Raw genomic sequence first — 22,279 nt, forward strand, 5'->3', positions numbered from 1 at the left:
TATAGATAATACCTTTATACTATTATCTGTATAATGTATATGGATATACAAAATTATATCTATATGAATATGTGAAATTATATCCCTACCAGCAGTTCACAAGTGTGCTCTTTTGTCCACATCCTCACCAGTGCTTATTTCCTCCTGTCTTTTTGGTAATAGCCATTCTAACAGGTATGAGATAATATTTACGGTGGTTTTGACTTGCATTGTACTGATGATTAGTCATGTTGAGTACATTTTCATATTCCTATGGGCTATCTATGTGTCTTTTTGGAAAAAATAATCTGTTTCTTTTGCCCACTCACACACTGGATTGTTTGGTTTCTTTTTTTAAAAACTTTTTATTTTATATTATAGTCCATTAACAATGTGGTGATATTTTCAAGTGGACAGCAGAGTGACTCAGGCATACATGTACATGTATCCATTCTCCCCCAAACTCCCCTCCCATCCAGGCTGCCACATAACATTGAGCAGAGTTCCCTCCGCTATTCAGTAGGACTTTGGTAGTTATCCATTTTAAATACAGCAGTGTGTACATATCGATCTCAAACTCCCTAACTATTCCTTTCCCCCTGGTAACCATAAGCTCATCCCATGGAACTTCTTTTAGTTTCAAGAGTGGCTGTTACCTCGTGGACACAGCGAGGGAAGGAGAGAGTGGAACGAATGGAGAGAGCAGCGTGGAAACATACACACGAGCATGTGTAAAACAGACGCCAGTGGGAATGTGCTCTATGACTCGGGGAGCTCAAGCCCGAGCTCTGTGACCACCTAGAGGGGTGGAGGGGGGATCCAGAGGGAGGGCACATGTGTATACCTGTGGCTGATCCATGTCGATGTGTGGCAGAAGCCAACACCATATTGGACATCAATTATCCTTCAACTAAAAATAAATAAGCCTAAAAAAAAAGACGTGCTGTTTCGAGAAAAGCAAGTGGCTCTCATGAACCCAGGGAAAATTTGGCACCAGGGCTGTTTTGATCTGGATCGCCATCAGGGTTTTTTCGTGTTAATTTTGAGGTTAAAAATTGAAGTCGGTGCACTTGTTGAATTATTGTCCTTCAGTGTTGTCCTCTGGGTCTCTTCACTCACACAGCCCTTTCTCCCTTTGACACGCTGGCTAATACTGTCCAGCTGAGGGTCCAAATAATGGCAAGGCTAAAACACCTTTCACTGGAAGGTCTTTGGAGACTGACTCTGTGGACAGAGCTCATCGTGTACTGTGTTGTTGGTTCTGTCACTTGGTAATAGAACCAGCACATGTTCCCCTGCGATCAGTGCGAAAACAAAGCAGGATGCAGGCAGTGGGGTGATTCTGATAGAAGGGCCATGGCTATAACCCAGGTGCCCAGTTGATTCCAGGAAAGTTAGGAAAGACGGGAGACAGGAAACAGGCATGAACGGGTTAAATCTACCAGGGAACTCTTGGTATTAAGAAGCTAAGATGTTAAGAACTCCTCAGGAGTTCCCTGGGAGTGGTTAAGAACTCCCTGCTTCCTTAGCAGTGGACAAAGGTTCGAACCCTGGTTGAGGAACTAAGATCCCACATACCACGCTGCCTGGCCAAGAAAAAAGAGAAGAAGAAGCTGGGGCTGTTTAAAGCCCTGAGAAAGAGATTGACCTCAGTTTGACTAGCTACAATGTGAGAGGGCAAACCAAGAATGAAAGACCATTTGTTTTCCAACTCGGCATCATCCATTCATCAATTTGTTTACCAGAATTTTCTCCGGCAGTCTCTAAAGAATATCTGCCCTTCAAGCTGTAGCTGTGAAGCATAAAATTCTATGTATTTAGATCGTTGTCAGTTCGCTGTGTAGGTTTGGATACGGTAAGGATATGTTTTACCATCAAATTAAAATTTTTTTTAAATTCTTGCATTGTTGTGAGCATCCTAAAGCTATATGATGTTGTATCAGGTTTTTTTTTTTTTCCCCCCCACTTATAACCTAATCACCTTGACCTGTTTCCTGAATGAAGGTTAAGCAAGGCACAGGGGCAGAGGTGGAACACGTCTCTGAGGGATACGATCCCAGGAGTGGGATCAGGGTCCTAGCGGTAAAGAATGTTAATCAGATGCTTGTCTGGATCTTTTATCCCATAAGCAGTCTGGTGTCTTTGACTAGTGAAGACGTGTGTGTGTGTACATATACATAACATGTGTGCCTGCTGAGCCGCTTCAGTCGTGTCTGACTCTTTGCGACCTTATGGACTATACCCCAACAGGCTCCTCTGTCCATGGGATTCTGCAGGCATGAATACTGGAGTGGGTTGACATGCCCTCTTCCAGGGGATCTTTCCAACCTAGGAATCGAACCTGTATCTCTTATGTATGTCTCATGCATTGGCAAGCGGGTTCTTTACCACAAAACTGAGGACTTTCGCTTTCACTTTTCATGTAATATATAAGTATATGTAAGCATGTTATCTATAAGCATAATGTGTACTAATGTGTGTGTGTGTGTGTGTGTGTGTGTGTGTTTCTGTACTCAGTCGCTCATTCGAGTCCAACTCTTTGAGACCCCATAGATTGTAGCCTCCTAGGCTCTTCTGTCCAAGGAATTTTCCAGGCAAGAATACTGGAGTGGCTTGCCATTTCCTTCTCCAGGGGATCTTCCCAACCTAGGGATTGAACTTGAGCCTCTTGCATCTCCTACAGTGGCAGGTGAATTTTTTACCACTGGGTCACCTGGATATTAGTTAAATGTGATGTATAATTATATAACACATTTTGAGGCAGGAAGATAAAACTTAATGAGTACTGGGTAGTTAGATCCTAAACCCACTGAGATGTCCTGTTACTGTTTTCTTTTGCAATGAAAATCTGAACCTGAAAGTGGAACAAATGAGGTATTTCTCAAACAGACTTTACCAGACTGCCTGCTGCTGCTGCTGCTGCGGCTGCTAAGTCGCTTCAGTCGTGTCCGACTCTGCGACCCCATGGACGCCAGCCTACCAGGCTCCTCCATCCATGGGATTTTCCAGGCAGAGTACTGGAGTGGGCTGCCACCTACTCAAGGTCAAAAGTCAAGCGTATAAACCCTCAGTAATCCATGTAGGGAAGACCTTGGGAGCATCAGCCTCACAGGTTGCCCAGCAACCTGAAGGACATGCAACTTCACACTTACACAGAGAAAGAAGTGGTAACAGTGCTGAGGCCGAAGATGGTTTCTTTTGAGGGATCTTAGTTCCTTGACCAAGGATTGAACCCATTTTCCCATGTGTTGGGAACACAAAGTCTTAACCACTGAACCATTTGGGAAGTCTTGCTGCTTCACTACGTAGTGGCCTTCCTGAGTGACTCAGCTGATAAAGAATCTGCCTGCAATGCAGGAGACCTGGGTTCGATATCTGGGTTGGGAAGATCCCCCGGAGAAGGGAACGGCTACCACTCCAGTATTCTGGCCTGGAGAACTCCTTGGACTGTACAGTCCATGGAGTTGCAAAGATTCAGACCCGACTGAGTGACTTTCACACTCACCCACTACTTTGTACTCTGAGAAGGCGGGCAGGGCCCTTATCTCCTCATACTTCCATCACTTCCACTTTCTCGCCACTCACATGGGGAGAGTGACCTGGACCTAAACATATATCACTGCATTCTGAGGGTCATGAAGTAAAATCAGCATTGAAAACACTGTCTAAACTGCAAACCAAAGGGTGATGGTGATGGGGTGTATGCATGTGTGTGCACGCACAGCCGTCTAAAATCCTCTGTGGGAACTGGCGTGGTAGTCCAGTGGTTAAGACTCTGCGCTTCCATCGCAGGGGCATGGTTTAGTCCCTGGTTGCAGAACAAGGTTCTGCATGCCACATGGTGGGGCACACCACCCCCAAAAGCAAAGTCCTTTGTAGAATAAGAAACATTATAAATAAACCAAACAATATATGATCTTTTGCAGGATGTATGTTGACCAGTTAAATAGGAGTTTGGAGACCTGTCCGACAAAGAAAAACAAAATCTAAGGCACTGAACATTTGTATTTATAGGGAGGTAGGCAAAGATGACTTATCTGGAAGTACCAGAAGGGAGCTGTGTATAAAAGACAGTGTCCGTCCAGGAAATGGGTGGATGTGCAGAGATGGCGATAAATAATGAGGAGTTCTTTGTACCATCTGTTGCAAGTGGTAGCAAGAAAATATCCTTTTGCAAACCGTAACTATTTTAGATATAACCGGAGCTTGTCCTTGGCCTGGATCATACAGGAGCATCCCAACAGAAGATTGAGTGTTGGTGAGAGAAGGATAGTTTTCTTTTATCTGTGCTGCACTCCACACAGTGACTGATTGTGGCTTGGAAGTTACATGATTTATTTCATGTTACTTGTTACCCATTTCCCTGCTGAGATCTTGACTCACCACTGGGCACAGTGTTAAGTCAGCCAGCGGGTCTGGTACAGGGGAGCTCAGCAGAGTTGTGTGTGTCAAAATATTTGTGGGAATAGCTCTCATCTTAAATATAGCCAGAAGCTAACCATCTCTTCCCTGAGAATTAAATAATTTTGGCAACAGTCTGTCTGTCTCGTGTCTGGGAGACATTCCATTTATGACCAAATGAAACATGAAGAGACATTAATAGACCTTCCAAACGACCCTCTTTCCAATTTTAACAGTGTAAGCAAGATGAACTTGAAATTTTTCCAGCGTCAAAGTCACTTCCCTTCCCAATAGCATCTTCATGTTTATAAGCCCAGTTTAGATTTTCTTTTAGCATATGTAATTTTTTAAAAAGCCAATAAAGCAGCAAAAGTGAAAGGGGAGATAGGAATACATTTCACAAGACCGTTGGCCTTAACCAGAGCATAAAAAAGCATTTCCTGTTGAGGTAATGCTGAGTGTTTATTAGCCTCTCTTTTCTTAATAGTCACTAGAAATAAATTGCTTCCACTTTGCAAAGTGCCAGTCAGTGAAAGGAGCAGAGGGAGCGAATAGCAGGATACTGAACACACTGCTGGCAAGAGCAGGTCCACAGAGGCTGTAGCATCCCAAGGTAGGCAGCCGAGAGCCTGGCAAAATAATGAAACCAGACTGTGGGATGTTGGTTCTTGTGTTCCCCTCAGAATGAACCAAACTCTGCGGGACGTTGTCCTGTAGGAGCCATTTTCTGGAGGACATGCACCACCCAGGTGAAGCTGAGTTCTCTGGCAGCAGAATCCTGTGCAGGAAATTCCCCTGCCCGATCCCCCAGCCGTCTCTGGGTTACTGCACTCCCCTTTCTCTTGGGTGAGCTGGGTGCTGAAGCCTTACTAGACAGCATTTCACTCATCCTGATTCACTGCAGGATGGAGCCAGCATTCAGTCTCCTGACGATGGGTGACTGCTCTAGTCCTGACAAAGCTGTGCCTGTCCTGCCCTGGCGGTGCCCAGAGGCATTTTGAAAGGGAGAGGAGATAGCTGTGACCTTGCAGGAAGGGAAGAGATCAGGACCATCTCTCACCTTGCACTCACTGACTCCCAAGGTAGCTGGGTCCACAGAAGTCACCTGCCTCTAAAGCAGCGGACGTGAGCCCCTGTGCTGAGCTCGGACCCTGTAGCCAATAGCAATGACAGCTCATTGCTTCTGTGTCCTGGGGGTAGGAGCATGGCAGAACCCAGACACTTCACACTTGTTCGCCTGACAAGCAGTCCTGCCCACAGAAAGAGCAGGTACGGGACTTCCTCGGTGGTCCAGTGGTTAAGACTTTGCCTTCCAGTCCTGGGGGTGCGGGTTCGATCCCTGATCGGGGAGCTAAGATCCTGCACGCCTTACCACCAAAAAACCCGGAACATAAAACAGAAGGAATATTGTAACAAATTCAATACAGAGTTTAAAATGGTCCACATCAAAAAACATCTTAAAATTAAAGAGCAAGTCAGTTCTTACAAGGATGGTGCTGTTTAGGACATCTTATGCCCTAAAACAGGGGCTCCGGGGAGACAGTAGGGGTGGAACCACGTCTTCACCAGACCAGAGAGGCCAACCCCTCCACCCCCTTTCCTGGAATGCACGCGTTTGATGGAGGGAATGAAACCTGCCAAATGTATACCAGATGCGTCAGGGGCCGAGACTGTGCTTTCCACACTCTGGTGAGAAATAACAAACTCTCGCCGATTAGATTAAAAATCAAAACAAGGCTTTCCACGTTCTGTCTCCTCTTCTCCAGCCTCTTAGGTGGCCTCTGTTACAACCACTTCATCCAAACATTGTTTCAAATGAGACATCTTAGGAGGGAAGCGATGTCATGGGTGCTGTGTTCTCCCTCCTTTCACGACCACAGAGCTTTTTGATAACAGTAAACAGTTTTCTTAGCAAGCTTGCAACACTGACTGGATCTGAACTTCAGAGACGTCACGAAATTCTTTTGGTCAGCAAGACCAACCTCTGAAGGCCTTAAAGTGTTTGAAAAATGCAGGGGCTGCCCAGAGCGTGGTCGTGGGGTGTGGTGTGAGGCCTCCGTGGCCTCCAGCCCAGCTTTTTGAGTTATTTGTCACTGGATTCCCACTTGAATAGCCTTCTGCTCCATTCAGTCCCCGAGGGCTCAGGAAGCATGATGGTGATTAAACAAAGCCTACCTAGGAGCTAAGGAAATGCTTCTTCTCTCTGTCCTTTTGTTGGTAATGCGTTCATACCTGTCTCCTCTGAGAGCAGCACAAGCCACTTCTTGCTGGGAACACAGACCTCCTAGCGCCTGTTCCCCTGGAGGAAAAGAGCTGTGTTGACAGCGGTCGCCCACAAGGGTCTCCGGAGACCGCCCTGGCCTCCTCCTCCCCCGTCTCGTTGAGGGTAGGGCAGAAGGGCTCCGGTTCCTTTTCTCGAATACCCTCTTTGCTCAGCCTTGGCTGGCCCTCTCTCTCATCCCCTTTCATTTCAGGTGTGTTTTCTAGAATGATTGCACTTGCTTGCCTGGTGCTGCCTCAGCCTGATTCTCAAAGTTCAGCTCAGTAAAACCAGCCTGGTTAATTAATAGACAGCCTCCTCTGGCACCCTCCTTGTTTACTCTGCGGTGTTATCAACCAGGGGAAAAAGCTCACGTTCCTTTCGGCTTCAGGGACATCAAAAGTCCGGCGGCCGAATGGACCTGGGGTACCTGAGTTTTCTCTGGAGCCCTCTGGTCCCCAGCAGAACACTGCTCTGAGAGTTGAGGGAAATGAGCATGTTGGGCTTTCTGATGATTTCATTTGTTGGTGGCTGGTGGTTTGCTTGTGTTAGCAACCCTCTTTACATCACTAAGATCTGTCTTGTATTAATAATATTTCCTTTACTATTACCCGGTTTACCTAGGCCTCCCCGAGTTCGTTTGCTGGTGTGTGTTTTCCGTGTAAGCAGTTGTCGGAGGTCTGAGTCACCCGTGCGGTAGCCTGTGGTTGGATGTGGGCTGAGGTTATTCAGTGACTAATTGCCAAGGGGAGGAGAAACTGGCTTATCACGGGGAGGACGCCTTTTTATCCATGCCTGTAGCAGCTTCGCTCAGAAGACAGGGTAAAACAGAAGGGTCTTTCCTGAGCCGGGGAACATTTTAGAATCTGTGGGGTTTTGTGTGTGTGTTATTTCTTCTCTGAAGAGAAAGCTGTTCCATCCAAGGGTGGAACTGAGGACTTAGATGAAACCAGCAAACAAAGGAATCGCGTAATTGGGAGCTCAGCCAATGTGCTTCTTCCCCGGCGTTAGTTGTACAGGTGATTTCCTTAAGAAAAAGTAAGTGGCTTTAATTCTTTGAGGATGAGAGTCTCCTAAGAGTCAGTTTCAGTTTTGTCGGTAACTTCATTGTTATGGTCTGATTAAGTAGTGTGTTTACAAATTCTAGACTTGGAAGGGTGGGGTTTGAAATACAGTAAATGGGACATGATAGTCCCTTTCCTCAAAGAATATATGTATATACACATTTTTTTCAGTGCTCTACAATGAGACATAATTACATGATACGGTCTCCCAAATGATTTGAAACAAACATCTTTCGTGCTAGATTTCTTTTTTCTAGAAGTAATTTTAAGTTTTTTATCCCCCACTGTTATATTGCAGAAATTGTTAACAAGGAACATTTGATTTAACTTACACTGTTTGAGGGAAAACGAAATACAGAAATGTTAGGATTCCTAACTCAGACTTCAGGTGATTCATTTGAATTACCCACATTTGTTCTTGTCTTTGGGAAGGATGAGCCAAACAGAGGGTTGAGCTGTGTGCTGTGGGCAGGGCCAGCAGCTTCTCGGTTGGGGCCACGGTGCAGAGGCTCCGGAAGCAAGTATGCTGTTTATAAGATTTGGAAGGACTCAATCCAGAGCTGGCCGTGGTTTGGGCAGTAATGGAAGGAGGGATATGCTGCCCAACAAAACAGATGAAGGATGGGGAATAGCCTCTTCATGCATAGCCAATATATCTTGTTATTGTTTAGTCTCTCTGTTGTGTCCGACTCTTTGTGACCCCATGAATTTCCCAGGTAAGAATAATAGAGTGGATTGCCATTTCCTTCTCCAGGGGATCTTCCCGACCCAGGGATCGAACAAACCCGAGTCTCTTGGTTGGCAGGCGAATTCTTTACCACTGAGCCACCTGAGAAGCCCATGCCAATATTTTAATATATAGTACAAATGAATGAGCTTTTTCTTTGTCTGGGCCAAGGTGCAGGCAAATAAATTATTTGTGTTGTGTCCTGGAAAGGTGTTAAAGTCTTTATTCTTTTACTTAGGTTATCTCTCTCTTGCTATAAAATGGTATTTTTAAAGCTCACATCAAGACGTCAGTGTGGAAAGCTTCTGGGCTAAAAGTGTCAACGATATAACATATTCAGATATTTTCAACTTTCTAAGAGAGATGAGATGATAAAGAAGATTAGTGAGGATCAGTGAGATTGGTGGGAGAGGAAAAAATTCAGGTATATTAAGATGAATAGCAACTGTGTGCATAGGTGTGTATGTGTATTTTATTTATTTTACCTCTAAAGTTTAAAATAATTTTCTCCTAAAAGGTCTGACTTTGATTAACAGTACAGGAAAAACCAAGAGTGTGTTTAATGTCATTTCTTTACTCGTTAACTAGAACACAGTTAAAACACAACACAGGGATTTCCCTGGCAGTTCAGTGGTTAAAACTCGGCACTTCATTGCAAGGGGCACGGGTTGGATCCCTGGTCGGGGAACTAGGATCCTACATGCTTGGTGGTATGGCCAAAAAGCAAAAAAACCCTCTGCAGGTACTTGATTCCAGGAAGATGCCCCCTTTAACATAAAGGGCTGGGGCTTTTTTTTAAACTGTGAATTACAGAATCTTACCCATCATCCTGGTTCAGTCAATCAGACAATGAGTATCTCCCATATATAAAGTACAGTTTTTATTGGAATAGCAAGTGGTCTCCTCGGGAGATCACACTGAAGACTCAAAGCAGAGTCTTTCTTTTTGTCTCCCCATACGTTCCACCCTGTCCTAAGGGTGAGCTGCCTTTAGTTAACCTGTATCCATTTGTGTGTAAACCCAAGCTGTCTAATTTTAAGAGTTTATTCAAGTGGTAGATTTAAAACATTTTCCCACCAAGTGATGCGAAGATCATCATGTTGGGAAGAGCCAGGTAGAGCCAAGGATGAAATTGTCTCAAGCTGCTTCTCAAAACTCAGTCTTGGCAAGTCAGTCATGGGTTGGCAAGCAACGTAAGACTTTTGCCAAAGGCTTCCAACCTCTATGTCACCCATATTGATGAAGACATTTAACCTTATATCACCTGTTCTGGCATAACAAAACGCTTGTGTTCACCTCCATTGTGGGTAACTCAGGTGGACAGTGACTCTGATTCAGTGACCCAGTTGGATGATGGCAAGATTATTTTGAGGTCGACAAGGCAGGGCTGACATAACAGTATTACCATCAGGTACGTGATACTGATTGCTTATGGCTATGATTCATCCTCATTGGCCAAAGTCCCGTTCTGGCTGGTTGGTACCCATGTAGTCCTGGCTAGCAGATGTTAAATATTTTGACTATTGCCTGTGTTCCCTATATGAATGCACAGCACATCTGAATTGTTGTTTATTAAGTGTTACATTTCTTTCTGAATTCATCTGCGTGTGACTTCCAGAAATGAGATTCTTCTAATGATTTTTTTGCATGTGTTTAATTTTAAACTTTACATAACGTCATTTCACTTAGTTACATAATGTGCCTCCTAGCGATTTCTTTTCACATCACCAAACATATTTTTAAAACACCCATGCAGGCACCTCTGTTGTTCTCAAAGAAATTTACTCAACTTCTTATTAATTAAAATTAACTTTAAGGACTTCCCTTGTGGGCCAGTGGTTAAGACTTCATGCTTCTACTGCAGGAGGTACAGGTTCAATCCATGGTTGGAGAACTAACATCCACATGCTCCCAGCATGGGCAAAAAAAAAAAAAAAACAATTAACTTTACGTTTTTATTTCATTAATACTCTTTATTCTTCTAGACAGTTCTGTACTCCTAGGAATATTGATGCCTCTTTCTACTCTCTTACCCGAAAAGGGGGGAGGGTTTTTCTAGGTGTTAATTGGGGTCAGGATTCCCCAAATGAAGATGAAGCCAGATGAGGAGGAAAAAGAAAACAGGGAGTTCTCAGTCGTGACTCACCCTGTTAGGATTATTATTCATCCTAAGTGGGTTTCCCTGGTGGCTCAGACGGTAAATAATCTGCTTGCAATGCAGGAGGCCAGGGTTCCATCTCTGGAAGGGGAATGGCAATGCACTCCAGTATTCTTGCCTGGAGAATTCGGTGGACAGAGGAGCCTGGCAGGATATAGTCTACAGGATCGCAAAGAGTCGACAGGACTGGCCGACTAACACTTTCACTAAATGGGTTCTAGACATTTGAAACCCTAGTCTTTTGGGGGATTAATAACAATAATGACAGTAGTACCTACTGTTTGTTAGTACCTACCGTTTGTTGCACCTGATTAGCCTTGAGCACCATGTAGTTCTTTGTATACAGTGGCATGTTTGAATTTATCTTTATGTTTATTGGGGTTGATTATTGCATTGTGGGGTCTGCTTGGGTGGGGAAGTTGACCAAATGTGCACTGCTGGCTGAGCCAGACACTCTTGTATTTTATCACCTATAAAGCCCTACCTTGCTTACCACTGAGCTGGATCTTTCTTTTCATTGAGCCTTACATTGAGGAAGACAGGGTGGGAGAGGTATTTATAGAGGATCCACGTTTATCTGCTGCAAGACAGAGGTTATATGGTTTCTCCAGCTATTCTGGAATGGGAATTGTGTATGTTACAACACAATGACCTTGGGAATGACCTCCTGGTCTAAGGTCCTGAGCCTCTGAGTCTTGAGGGTGCGTGGGCTGGAGCATCTTGACTTCAGCCTAGGTGTGACTCCCCAAGGTCTAGGAAAGGGTCCCAGGGGTGAGGACAGCTTGAGGATATCCCACGTCTGGTTTAGAGGCGGAGAACAGACTAGCATATTATGTGTGTGTATGTGTGATGGGGAAGCAGGGGTAGTGGAGATAAAATCATAATTTCAAGTGAGGAGCCTGCATACATTGGGAAGGATACCCTTAGGGAGCTGAGGAGCCAATTCAAAATGCTTAAGTAATGTACCATCAGTGACTTCCCTGGTGGCTCTGCGCTAAAGAATCTGCCTGCTGAGCAGGAGATGCAGGTTTGATCCCTGAGTCTGAAAGATCCCCTGGGGAAGGAAATGGCCACCCACTCCAGGCAGGCTACACAGTCCACGGGGTCACAAAAGATTCAGACACAATTGAGCACGCACGCAGGAATGTACCCTCAAAGGATTCCTTTTGATTGCTACATATTTGCATTTTGCTTGCATTTTTGCTTGATCGGTTCCATTATGAAATCCACCATAATGTGCCAAAGTCCCCGGGTCAGAGATTCTGCATTGCTGGGTCCTTCCACTGACAAGGAAGCTGTGGGAAACCAGCTGGTTCATCCCCTGCATCCTCATCACCCGATGCAGGCAAGAGGATGTCCTCTCTAGGGCAGGAAGTTTCGGGCTTGATTAGAGCTGTGTCTTGGAATTAGGCTTGATTCTTAGCAAGTGCATGGTGAATACTGTTGGACTAAGTGAATGAATTGATATGTATTCTGTATGCATTCAGAGCCTTGGGTTCTGTTTCCTTTTCAGTCTTCTCCTTGTTGCCTCTTCTATTTCTTCTCTCTTCACCCATCACCCACACAATGGATCTCCTAGCTGCTCGTCTTGACTGCTGTCCATTTGAGCCCACGTCCTCACCCCTCATGCCCCTACCTTGCCCACCCCAATCATTTATACCCTCCTTGTCTTTCACACCTCTGAGAAGACCAAATGGAAATGTGGCTTCTGTGACATCACGGAACTTTAAGACAGGGCTTGAGAGGTGCCACTGGCTTCTGTCCCCTCCCTTTGCAGCCATTTGGAGAATCTCAGTGAGCATGACCCTGGTGGGTTTTAATCAAAACAAAAATATCACGTCCTAAAGTCATTTGTGTTTTTGATTCTGCCCCTAGCTAAATACAGTAGTATAGTTGCAAATTATAATAGTTTCCTCTTTTGCCATTAACTTGAAAAAAATTTTTTTTGAGATTTAATTGACATATACCATTATATTAGTTTCAGAGGTACAACATAATATATGCATCTATTGCAAAATAATCACCGCACAAAGTCTAGTTGACATCCATTACTAAACATAGTTTCCATTTTGTTCTTGTGATGAGAACTTTTAAAACTTACTCCCTTAGCAACTTTCAAATACAATACAGCATTATTTACAGTTACCATGTTGTGCATTACACCCCGAGGACTTAGATGTATTTTGTAACTATAAGTTTGCATCTTTTGACCATCTTCACCCAGTTCACACCCCCCAGCCCCCACCTCCTGCCTGTGGCAACCACCGATCTGTTCTCTGTGTCTATGAGAACAAGCTTTTTCTTTTTATTTATGTATTCATTTGTTTTTATTGGAGGATAATTGCTTTACAGTGTTGTGTTTCTGCTGTACAGCAACGTGAAACAGCTATATGTATACAATATCCTCTCCTTCTTGAGCTTCCCTCCTATCCCCAGCCCATCCCACCCCACCCGCCCACCAGGTTATCACAAAGCACCAAGCTGAGCTCCCTACTAGCTATCCTACTATCTACCTACTAGCTATCTGTTTTTCCCACGTGCTTAGGTACTCAGTCATGTCCGACTCTTTGAGACCCCATGGACCCACCAGGCTCCTCGGTCCATGGTATTCTCCAGGCAAGAATACTGGAGTGGGAAGCCATTCCCTTCTCCAGGAGATCTTCCCGACCGAAGGGAAGATCCTGAGTCTCCTGCATTGCAGGCAAATTCTTTACTGCTGAGCTACCAAGGAAGCCCATTTTACACAGTTACACATGGTAGTATACATACATGTCAACGGTACTCCCTCGATTTGTCCCGCCTGCCTCCTCCCCCGACCCTGCCCTATGCCCATAAGTCCATTGTCTATGCCTGCGTTTCATTCCTGCCCTGCATTCATCAGTAGCGTTTATTCTTTACTCACTGTTTCTTATGGAGGAGAGCTAGTGGGAGACCCTATGGGATTCCTCACGCTCCTGAACCGGGTAGTAACGACACAGCCCAGAAATCTCTGCTTCCTGGGGCTTATGATGACCTGTCCCAACACGCTCCTCCTCATATGGCAGCTCCAGAGGATGTACTGTTAGGATTCTTCCTCCTCCACCAAACCTGGGCTTCCCTGCCCCCTTCTCTCTTTTTGCCATCCCTGCTATAATTTGCCTCCAATTGCACTCATCTCCTGAATCATTATTTCTTCCAGACCTCTCAGAGCTGACTTCTCACAGTAAAGCACCAGGAATTGGTTAACCTTCCCTCCCAGTCTTTCCCATGCCTCTCCTCTCTCCCTGGCCAGGTCCCTACATTGTATCGGCTGGGAAAGATGAGAAGGATGCTTGCTATCTATTTTCCAGGGCTAAGGCTAGAAAAAAATGTGGCCAAGGTAATATTAGAAAACATTGTAGCACTTTGGATACATTAAAGCCACATTTTTTCTTGAAAGCTCTGACCTTCATTTTTAAACCATTGTTACCATTTTTTCCTCAAACTCCATAGCATTGAGTTCTATAGCAGATATATTCATTTCCTGTGGTTGCTGTGACAAATTACCACAAACTTAGTGGCTTGAAACACCACAAATTTGTTATTTTCCACTTGTGGAGAGCAAAAGTCCAGACTGGTTTCACTGGCCAGTATTAAGGGGCTGGCTCTGCCACATTCCCTCTGAAGACCCTAGAGGAGAATCTTGTTCTTTGCCTTTTCCAGCTGCTGGGAGCTGCCTTATTCCTTGGCTCATGGCTCTCTCCTCCATCTCCAAAGTCAGTAATGTAGAATGTTTTGTATTCTGTTGGGTTGGCCAAAAAATTCACTCAGGTTTCCTCCTAAAATTTTATGGAGAAACCTGAGCGTACATTTTGGCCAGCCCAGAATTACAAGTTAATCTCTAAAGGGATGTTGCCTATAAGCTTAAATTATACATAATAGCCTATCTCTGGGAACCCTGCCTCTAAGGTGATGAGCATTAACACCTTCGTATTTGTGTGATCAGGTCCACCACCTGTGAAGGACTGCAGGCAGGGCAAGAGTAACACATCCCTTCCGGAGGCTGACCGGAAACAGGAAACCTTTGACTTTACTCCCGCCCCTTTTAGTATAAAAGCAGCCCCAATTCTAACGGAGACAAGATGGCTGTTAGTGAGTAGGAGTCTATCTTCTTCTCGGTTTGCCAGCTTTCTGAATTAAGTGACCATTCCTTGCTCCAACAGCTCGTCTGTCAAGTTTCTGGCCTGCTGTGTGTCAAGCAGTGTGAGCTTGGACTCAGTAACAAATTTGGGGGAGTCACCTAGTAGCCTTGCTGCTCATGGCTATGTGGCAGGGATTGGGGTTTTGAGTATAAGATCCTAGCAGCTGCCAGGACCACGTGTCCTGAGGACGTGTCCTTCAGGGTTCCCCGAAGTGGCACTGGCTGCCTCAGTGCTTGGCAATTGGAACAAGGAATTGACATCTGAGAGCTGGCGGACTCCATACAGTAGGGTAAGTCACTCCAGTGTGTACAACTAAAAAGTATTTCTTCTCTGGGGCTTTTTTTTTTTTTTTCCTCCAGAATAAGCCAAATTTGTTTTGTGTTTGAATGGTGTACCCTGTTAGAGACAGGAAAGAGTTATCAGACTTCTACCCAGTTCGTGAACCAGTTCATTTGTTTCTTTGCATGCGTGCTAAGTCACTTCATTCATGTCCAACTTTGCAACCCTACGAACTATAGCCCTCCACCCTTCTCTGTCCATGGGATTCTTACAGCAAGAATACTGGAATGGGTTGCCATGCCGTCCTCCAGGGGAATCTTCCTGACCCAGGGGTTGCAGCCTCGTCTCAGGTCTCCTGCATTGGCAGGCAGATTCTTATCCCCACCTGGGTGGAATCTGCCATTTGTGCATGCTGTTTGTGTTTTTCTGGTCTTGAATTTGTAATTTTTAAAAATGGAGAATATTTCAACCGTCCCTATAGATAGTTCTCTGAGGTGTATTTTGGATAAGGGATCTGATTATAGCTATGAACCCATGGGTGAAAGGGACATTATATTTTATTGCAGGGGCCCCCCAACCCTTTTTGGCCCCAGGAACCAGTTTTGTGGAAGACAGTTTTTCCATGGATGGGGGTGGAATGGTTTCAGGGTGATTCAAGTTCTTTACATTTATTGTGCACTCTGCCACCACTGATCTGGCAGGAGGTACGGATCCACGGCCCGGAGGTTGGGGGGCCCCTGTTTTATTGTAGCAGTGTGTTGCCACTGTTCGGTTAGGATCTCCACGGTGGTTAGGCAGGGCTATCTTGGGACCCTGTGCACCCTGCACTGATACCTTTGTTGTGTTAATTACATTGTTTATGGTCTCTTGTGTCATTGGAGTGTGTAAGATCCCAAGACCAAACTTCAGGGTTTATTTAGGATTTTGTGTGGTCTCTTTTGGTTTCATTCTGTTTGGTACTGTTCCTCCACTTGCAGCCAGATCAGTTTTGTGATTTTTTAAAATTAATTTAATTGGAGGATAATTACTTTACAGTACTGTGGTGGTTTTTGCCATATGTCAAATGAATCAGCCGTGGGTGTACCTGTGTCCCCTCATTCTGAACCCCCACCCCATCCCTCTGGGTCGTCCCAGAGCACGGGCTTTGAGTGCGCAGCTTCACGCGTGGAACTTGCACTGGTCATCTGTTCTGCGTATGGTAACGTACGTGTTTCAGTGCTATTCTCTCACATCATCCCACACTCACCTTCTCCCACGTAGTCCGAAAGTCTGTTCTTTACATCTGTGTCTCTTTTGCTGCCTTGCATATAGGATCGTTGTTACCATCTTTCTGAATTCCATATATATGCGTTAATACACTGTATTGGTGTTTCTCTTTCTGACTTCACTATTTTAAAACTTGACTGATATCAAATGGAGGAAAGAAACAGGGAAGAAAAGAAAACAAAACTGTCTGTTCTTGTCCAGAAGTGGGCATTCCGAAGGAGGGGAGAAACGTTTCACTTGATTCCTAATGTCACCAAAAGCTACAAATAGAAGTGTCTTTTCCATTAATATTAGTAAAAGCGTTCAGTCATCTAGACAGGTGACCTTGATTTGTCCTGTCTTCCAGAAACCCAATCTGAATCCAATCTCTTTTTATAACTTATGGCTTTTACATTGTGGTACCTGGCGGATAACTAAAATTTTGGAGTGGGAACTATGTCCCTGTGTATTTACACATGTGTTTGCACATAATATAGTTGTGCGGTATTGCCATAACGGATTTGTAAAAGAGCTCTGTTTAATTGGCTTAAAGGAAATTAAGTGAGTTTGAATATTCAAACATAAAAGAAACTCACCGGAATGGGTTTTAGGTTCACAAGCTCTAGGAAATATTCAGTATTGAATTAATATCTGGTCTGAAAGTTGGCTTAAGCTTGTTGGCTCGATACAGATGTTTTTTGAGCCATCAACATTAAGTACAGGGACTTCCCTGGTGGTCCAGTGATTAGGAATCCACCTTGCAATGCAGGGGATATAGGTTCCATCCCTGGTCCAGGAACTAGGATCCCAGGGAGCAACTGGGCACATGTGCTACTAAGACCCAGTGCAGCCAAATAAACTAAATAATAACAAACAACATTATGTATAATACTTTTATTGTGTCTAGGTTTACTGGAAATCAAATAAGGCCTTATTATTCCTGTTACAAAGTTTGTCAGCAAGAAAAACAATGTGATAAAGCTTTTAAGTGAATAAAATGTAAGTGAAGTAAACAGTTTGGGGTAAACTCTATGGGCATCATGTCTTAGGAATGTTTGTCTAGAATAGTCTCTCCAGATTTTTGTAACTTGAAACTAAGTCCTAAGAGAAGATAGAACATAATTAAAAAAATCTTAAAGTGGTACAAAACCTGGATTTGGTTCTCTAAGAAGACAAAGTTTTCTTAAAATACTGAACTGCTTTTAAGTGGCCTGTATTTGCCACAGTTCTTTTATTATCACTGGTTAGAACTGTTTTTTTATATTTCTGACTAATGTCTCAAAGATCAAGTTCTAAGTGGGGTTCATTTGACCTCTGGCTAACTCTGGGATTTTTCAGAGGCTCCCTGGAACACTTCCAGTTGTTTTCTCTGCATCTCAGAGAAATATTAAACTATGTATATACATGGTTGAGTCCCTTTGCTGTCCACCTGGAACTATCAGAGCATTGTTAATTGGCTATACTCCAATAGAAAATAAAAGTTAATAAAAAGAAATCTGTATTACTAGTCAGAAAAACTAGTTTGGCTTATCTGGTATGTTGAATTGCATGAGGGGCACTGTCAAATGAGTGATGGTAAAATTTCTTAGATTATATCATGGGTAAACATTATTAACATACATATTGTAGAAATTATATGGAACTCCTAAAATTCTGGTATACTCTGGTAAATGATGTCATAATTTTAGTAATTATCACAGCCACAGCAGTAATCAGTTTTCTGGTCAGTTGCATTGTAATCCCAGTTGGTTGATGCCGAAGCAGAAAGGCATCCTTTTAATGGTTTTACAGTGACTTCTGAATGACTCTAGAGCTGTTTCGTGAAGAAGCAGGCAAGACTGATGAAATCCTTTGTGTGCAAGCATTTTTACTATTATCAGGGAAAATAAAGGAATAAAAGAGAGGATATGTTGCTTCAGCCTTAACTCCTCTAGCTGAGCTTGCTGTCCCAGCCACGCTGGGACATTATGCCAATACATCCACCGCTTCCACCACCTTCCATTCCCATCCAGGCTCAGTTCCTGACGCTGGGGCTGAGGACTTCTCCTCCTTATAAGCATCAATCAGGAAGTGCTGGGTTGACATGCACTACTGTCTGTAAGACAGATAGCTAGTGGAAAGCTGCGGTATAGCACAGAGAGCTCAGCCCGGTGCTCTGTGATGACCTAGTGGGGTGTGGTGGGGCGGGAGGGAGGCTCAGAAGTGAGGGCATCTATGTATACATAAAGCTGATCCACATTGTTGTACTGCTTAAGCTAACACAGCATTGTAAACCAACTATACTCCAATTTAAAAATAAATTCATATTTAAATGCTTTAAAACAAAGTGTTCAGGGAGCAAGAACAAAAGATGCAAATCAAAATTCCCTTCTTTTTTTTGGGGGGGGGGCGGTGCATTGGATTCCTGGACGGTAACTCAGAGAAGTAAGCCACCGTTGAGGAAGAAACCATTGCACTTACTGTAAGGAGGAGGAGCACTGGGGAATGGACTGCCCTCAGCTGAAACAGAAGAGGGAAAGGGGAGCTCCTGTGGTAGAGAGAGAGAACACTCTGAATAAAGAGGCCCAGGGGCTCCCTTGGACTTACCGTGCCCAATTCCCCAGGGTAAAATTGAACGTAGGGGATGAAATGATTGAAGGCAAAAGGAAAAGGGAGCAGCAGAGGATGAGATGTTTAGATAGCATCACAAACTCAGTAGCCGTGAATTTAGGTGAGACAGTGGCGGACAGAGGAGCCTGGCGTGTTGCAGTCCACGGGGTTGCAAAGACCCAGACACAACTTAGCGACTGAAAACAACAAACTGATTGACTTTCTGATTGACCTTACCCTGAAAAAACATTTTTTTTATCAGAATAGCTTGATATCACCAGGCTTCTCTGGTGGCTCAGTGTAAAGAAGCTGTCTGCCAACGCAGGAGATGCGGGTTCCATCTCTGAGTAAGGAAGCTGCCCTGGAGAAGGAAATGACAACCCACTCCAGTATTCTTGCCTGGGAAATCCCACGAACAGAAGAGCCTGGCCAGCTACAGTCCATAGGATCACAAAACAGTGGGACAGGACTAGGCGACTAAACAACAACAACAAAAGCTCGACATCGGGAGTCTCACCTAAACACGCTTTCAGCCTACAGATGGTGCTCATGAAAACCCCAGAAAAGGAGACTGAGCTCTTTCCCCCAAGGTCTTAAAAATAACCCAGCGACTGCTGTCAGCGCTCCCCAGATGGGGACTCAATGCCAAAGAAGCTGCGCCACTAAGGACTGAAATATACTCAACACCTATTTCTCAGATGCTTCAAACTGCAAGACATTTCAGATACCTGGACACTTTCTCAGTGTGGGTGGAAGCATATCCCTCCTGGACAAAAAATCTCTGAGATGGTTAAAGCCATCCTTAGGGAAGTCATGCCCTGATGCGGCTTAAGGCATTACAACAACATTCATCCCGGAGATCACAGTCAGTAAGAAAAGAAGAAAATGAATCATACATTAAAAGGGAAAATTGCTAAAATGTCAGGAGACTAACTGAACTTGGGATAAGGCCTTGCCAGTTGCCCTGCTGCAGATCAGTAACTCCTGGAAGCAGGCTTAAATTAGGCCCCTTTAAAATACAGTATGGTAGGCCATTCCAGCTGTCTGCCGTGGCAGGGGAGTCCATAATACACGCAGCAGTGGGCAGTTATGTTAAAACTTTGGGCACTATACTAACCTCTGTTCATGAGTTTGCCTCCAACCGGACTACCTATGCAACTGAAGTTGATGGTAATTCCCTTGTAGCTATGAAAGGGTCAACCGATTTGTTTAATTTTGTCCAAATAAATAGCACGGGAATTTAGTATGTGTATTGAAAACTGGAACCAAAGCCCTAAGTTCAATTACAAAGTAGACAACATAATGCTCAGAGGTTTCACTGGGTTCAAATAGCTGTCAAGGACCTGACTAAGGAATATTCATCACCTGCATTCAGCAGAAAGTAACCAGCCAAAGTGGTCTTGGTCCCTTTTCCCACAGGACTGTGAAACAGACAGTGATAATGGGGAATTAAATAGGTTCTTGGGAATAGAGAATGACCACAGAGAAGAAGAAATTAACACCTCCCCTCTGGAGGCAGATGGGGACCTGGAAGTGTTTGACTTTGCTCCCACCCCTTTTACTGTTTAAAAAAAAAGAAAAAAAACCTGAATTCTGACTCAGGCAAGATGGTTCTTTGGGGCATGAGTCCACCATCTTCTCAGTGTGTTGACTTTCTGAGTAAAGTCTCTGTTCATTGCCCCAACAACTTGTCTTTTGATTATTGGCCTGTCGTGCAGAGAGCAGTATGAGCTTGGACTCGGTGACAGCATCTTTCCATCTTGCTCTGTTCTGCTTCAGTCTTCACATCCCCTTCCATGACGTTGACCCTTCTGCCTATTTCACAGATAAGCACCCTTGTGATTTCACTGGGTCCACCTGGACAATCTCTCCCTCTCAGCATCCTTAATGGGGCATCTGTGAAGTCCTTTTTGCCATGTAAGGGAACATGGGTAAGGATCTAGGGACTGGGGGCACAGACATCTTGCAGGGGCCACTCTTCAGCTGGTTTCATCGGGGAAGCCACACTGAGACGTCTCTAAAAGCATGAATATCAAAGTAGATGTTCTAATTTCTTGTTTTCTTTCCAGATGCAGAGAGAAATTGTTTATGCAAGAGGAGATGGCCCTGGTGCCTCTCGACCTGGACCCACAGCTCTTCCACCCCACGCCATTCCAAACTCTCCGCCGTCTACTCCCGTGCCCCATTCCATGCCTCCCTCTCCATCCAGAATTCCGTACGGAGGCACCCGCCCAATGGTGGTTCCTGGTAATGCCACCATCCCCAGGGACAGACTCTCCAGCCTGCCAGTCTCCAGATCCATCTCCCCCAGCCCCAGCGCCATCCTGGAAAGAAGAGACGTAAAGCCGGATGAAGACATGAGCAGCAAAAACCTCGCCATGTACCGGAATGAGGGTTTCTATGCCGACCCTTACCTTTATCACGAGGGGCGGATGAGCATAGCGTCTTCGCACGGCGGGCACCCACTGGATGTCCCGGATCACATCATCGCGTATCACCGCACCGCCGTTCGGTCAGCCAGTGCTTACTGCAGCCCATCTCTGCAAGCGGAGATGCACCTGGAGCAGGCCCTGTACAGACAGAAGCCAAGGAAGTACCCAGAGAGCCACTTGCCCACTCTGGGCGCCAAGACGCCGCCGGCGTCTCCTCACCGAGTCGGCGACCTGAGGATGGTGGAGATGCACGGCCACCATAACACCCACGGGCCCCCGCACACGTTGCAGCCGGACCGGGCCTCGCCCAGCCGCCAGGGCTTCAAGAAGGAGCCCGGCACCTTGGTGTACATTGAGAAGCCACGGACCACTCCAGGATTATCCGGGATTGTGGACCTCGGCCCTCCTCTAGTTGAGAAGCAGGTGTTCGCTTACAGCACGGCTACCATACCCAAAGACCGAGAGACCAGGTAAGGCGGTGAGGGTGTTGCGAGGGTGGTCTGTGCCCACCTCCTGGGTGTTTGGGCTGCTTTACAGGAGTCAGCAGGAGAGAGCAGCAGTTAGCTGAGTACCAGCCTTGAGCAGTGCGCCCTCTGGGTTCTGTGTTGGGTGGAGGGGTGGGGGCGCGGGAAAGTAGGATCAGAGGTGGTTCTTGTCTGCAAGGAGTTTCTAAACCTGGTGGTGGAATGTCGTTGGCCAGTGGCCTGGCTAAAGGCAAGCGGGCAGGCCACCCCAACAAGAGGGGTCAGAATGGGCCTCCCGTGTGTGGGTCTAACAGCAGCATCATTAGTACATATCTGATTCATTCAGAAGAAAATTGGTTAGCAGATGAGAAGAAACCATTCAGACAAACCAGTCAAGAGCTGATCATTATTGATCTCCCACTGAAAAGGAGTGAGTGGTTCAAGTGTTCACTGTTTAAACTGGCAGTTTGTGTTTTGTTTTGTTTTTTTCTTGAAGTGCAATTTTGTTTTCTCATGTATTT

The 22,279-nt window shown here is 45.1% G+C and overlaps 1 protein-coding gene across 8 annotated transcripts in view; it reads left to right on the plus strand.

Moving 5' to 3' along the window:
• Positions 1-22,279, plus strand: part of KIAA1217 (KIAA1217 ortholog) — a 444,607-nt gene that overhangs the window by 349,968 nt on the left and 72,360 nt on the right. For all 8 annotated transcript variants that reach the window (XM_068987631.1, XM_068987629.1, XM_068987632.1 and 5 more), the window contains exon 6: positions 20,932-21,764. In XM_068987631.1, coding sequence (XP_068843732.1) covers positions 20,932-21,764 — 833 coding nt within the window. The remainder of the gene's footprint in view (positions 1-20,931; positions 21,765-22,279) is intronic.

This window comes from Capricornis sumatraensis, chromosome 15, assembly GCF_032405125.1.
Source record: "Capricornis sumatraensis isolate serow.1 chromosome 15, serow.2, whole genome shotgun sequence".
NCBI lineage: Eukaryota > Metazoa > Chordata > Mammalia > Artiodactyla > Bovidae > Capricornis > Capricornis sumatraensis.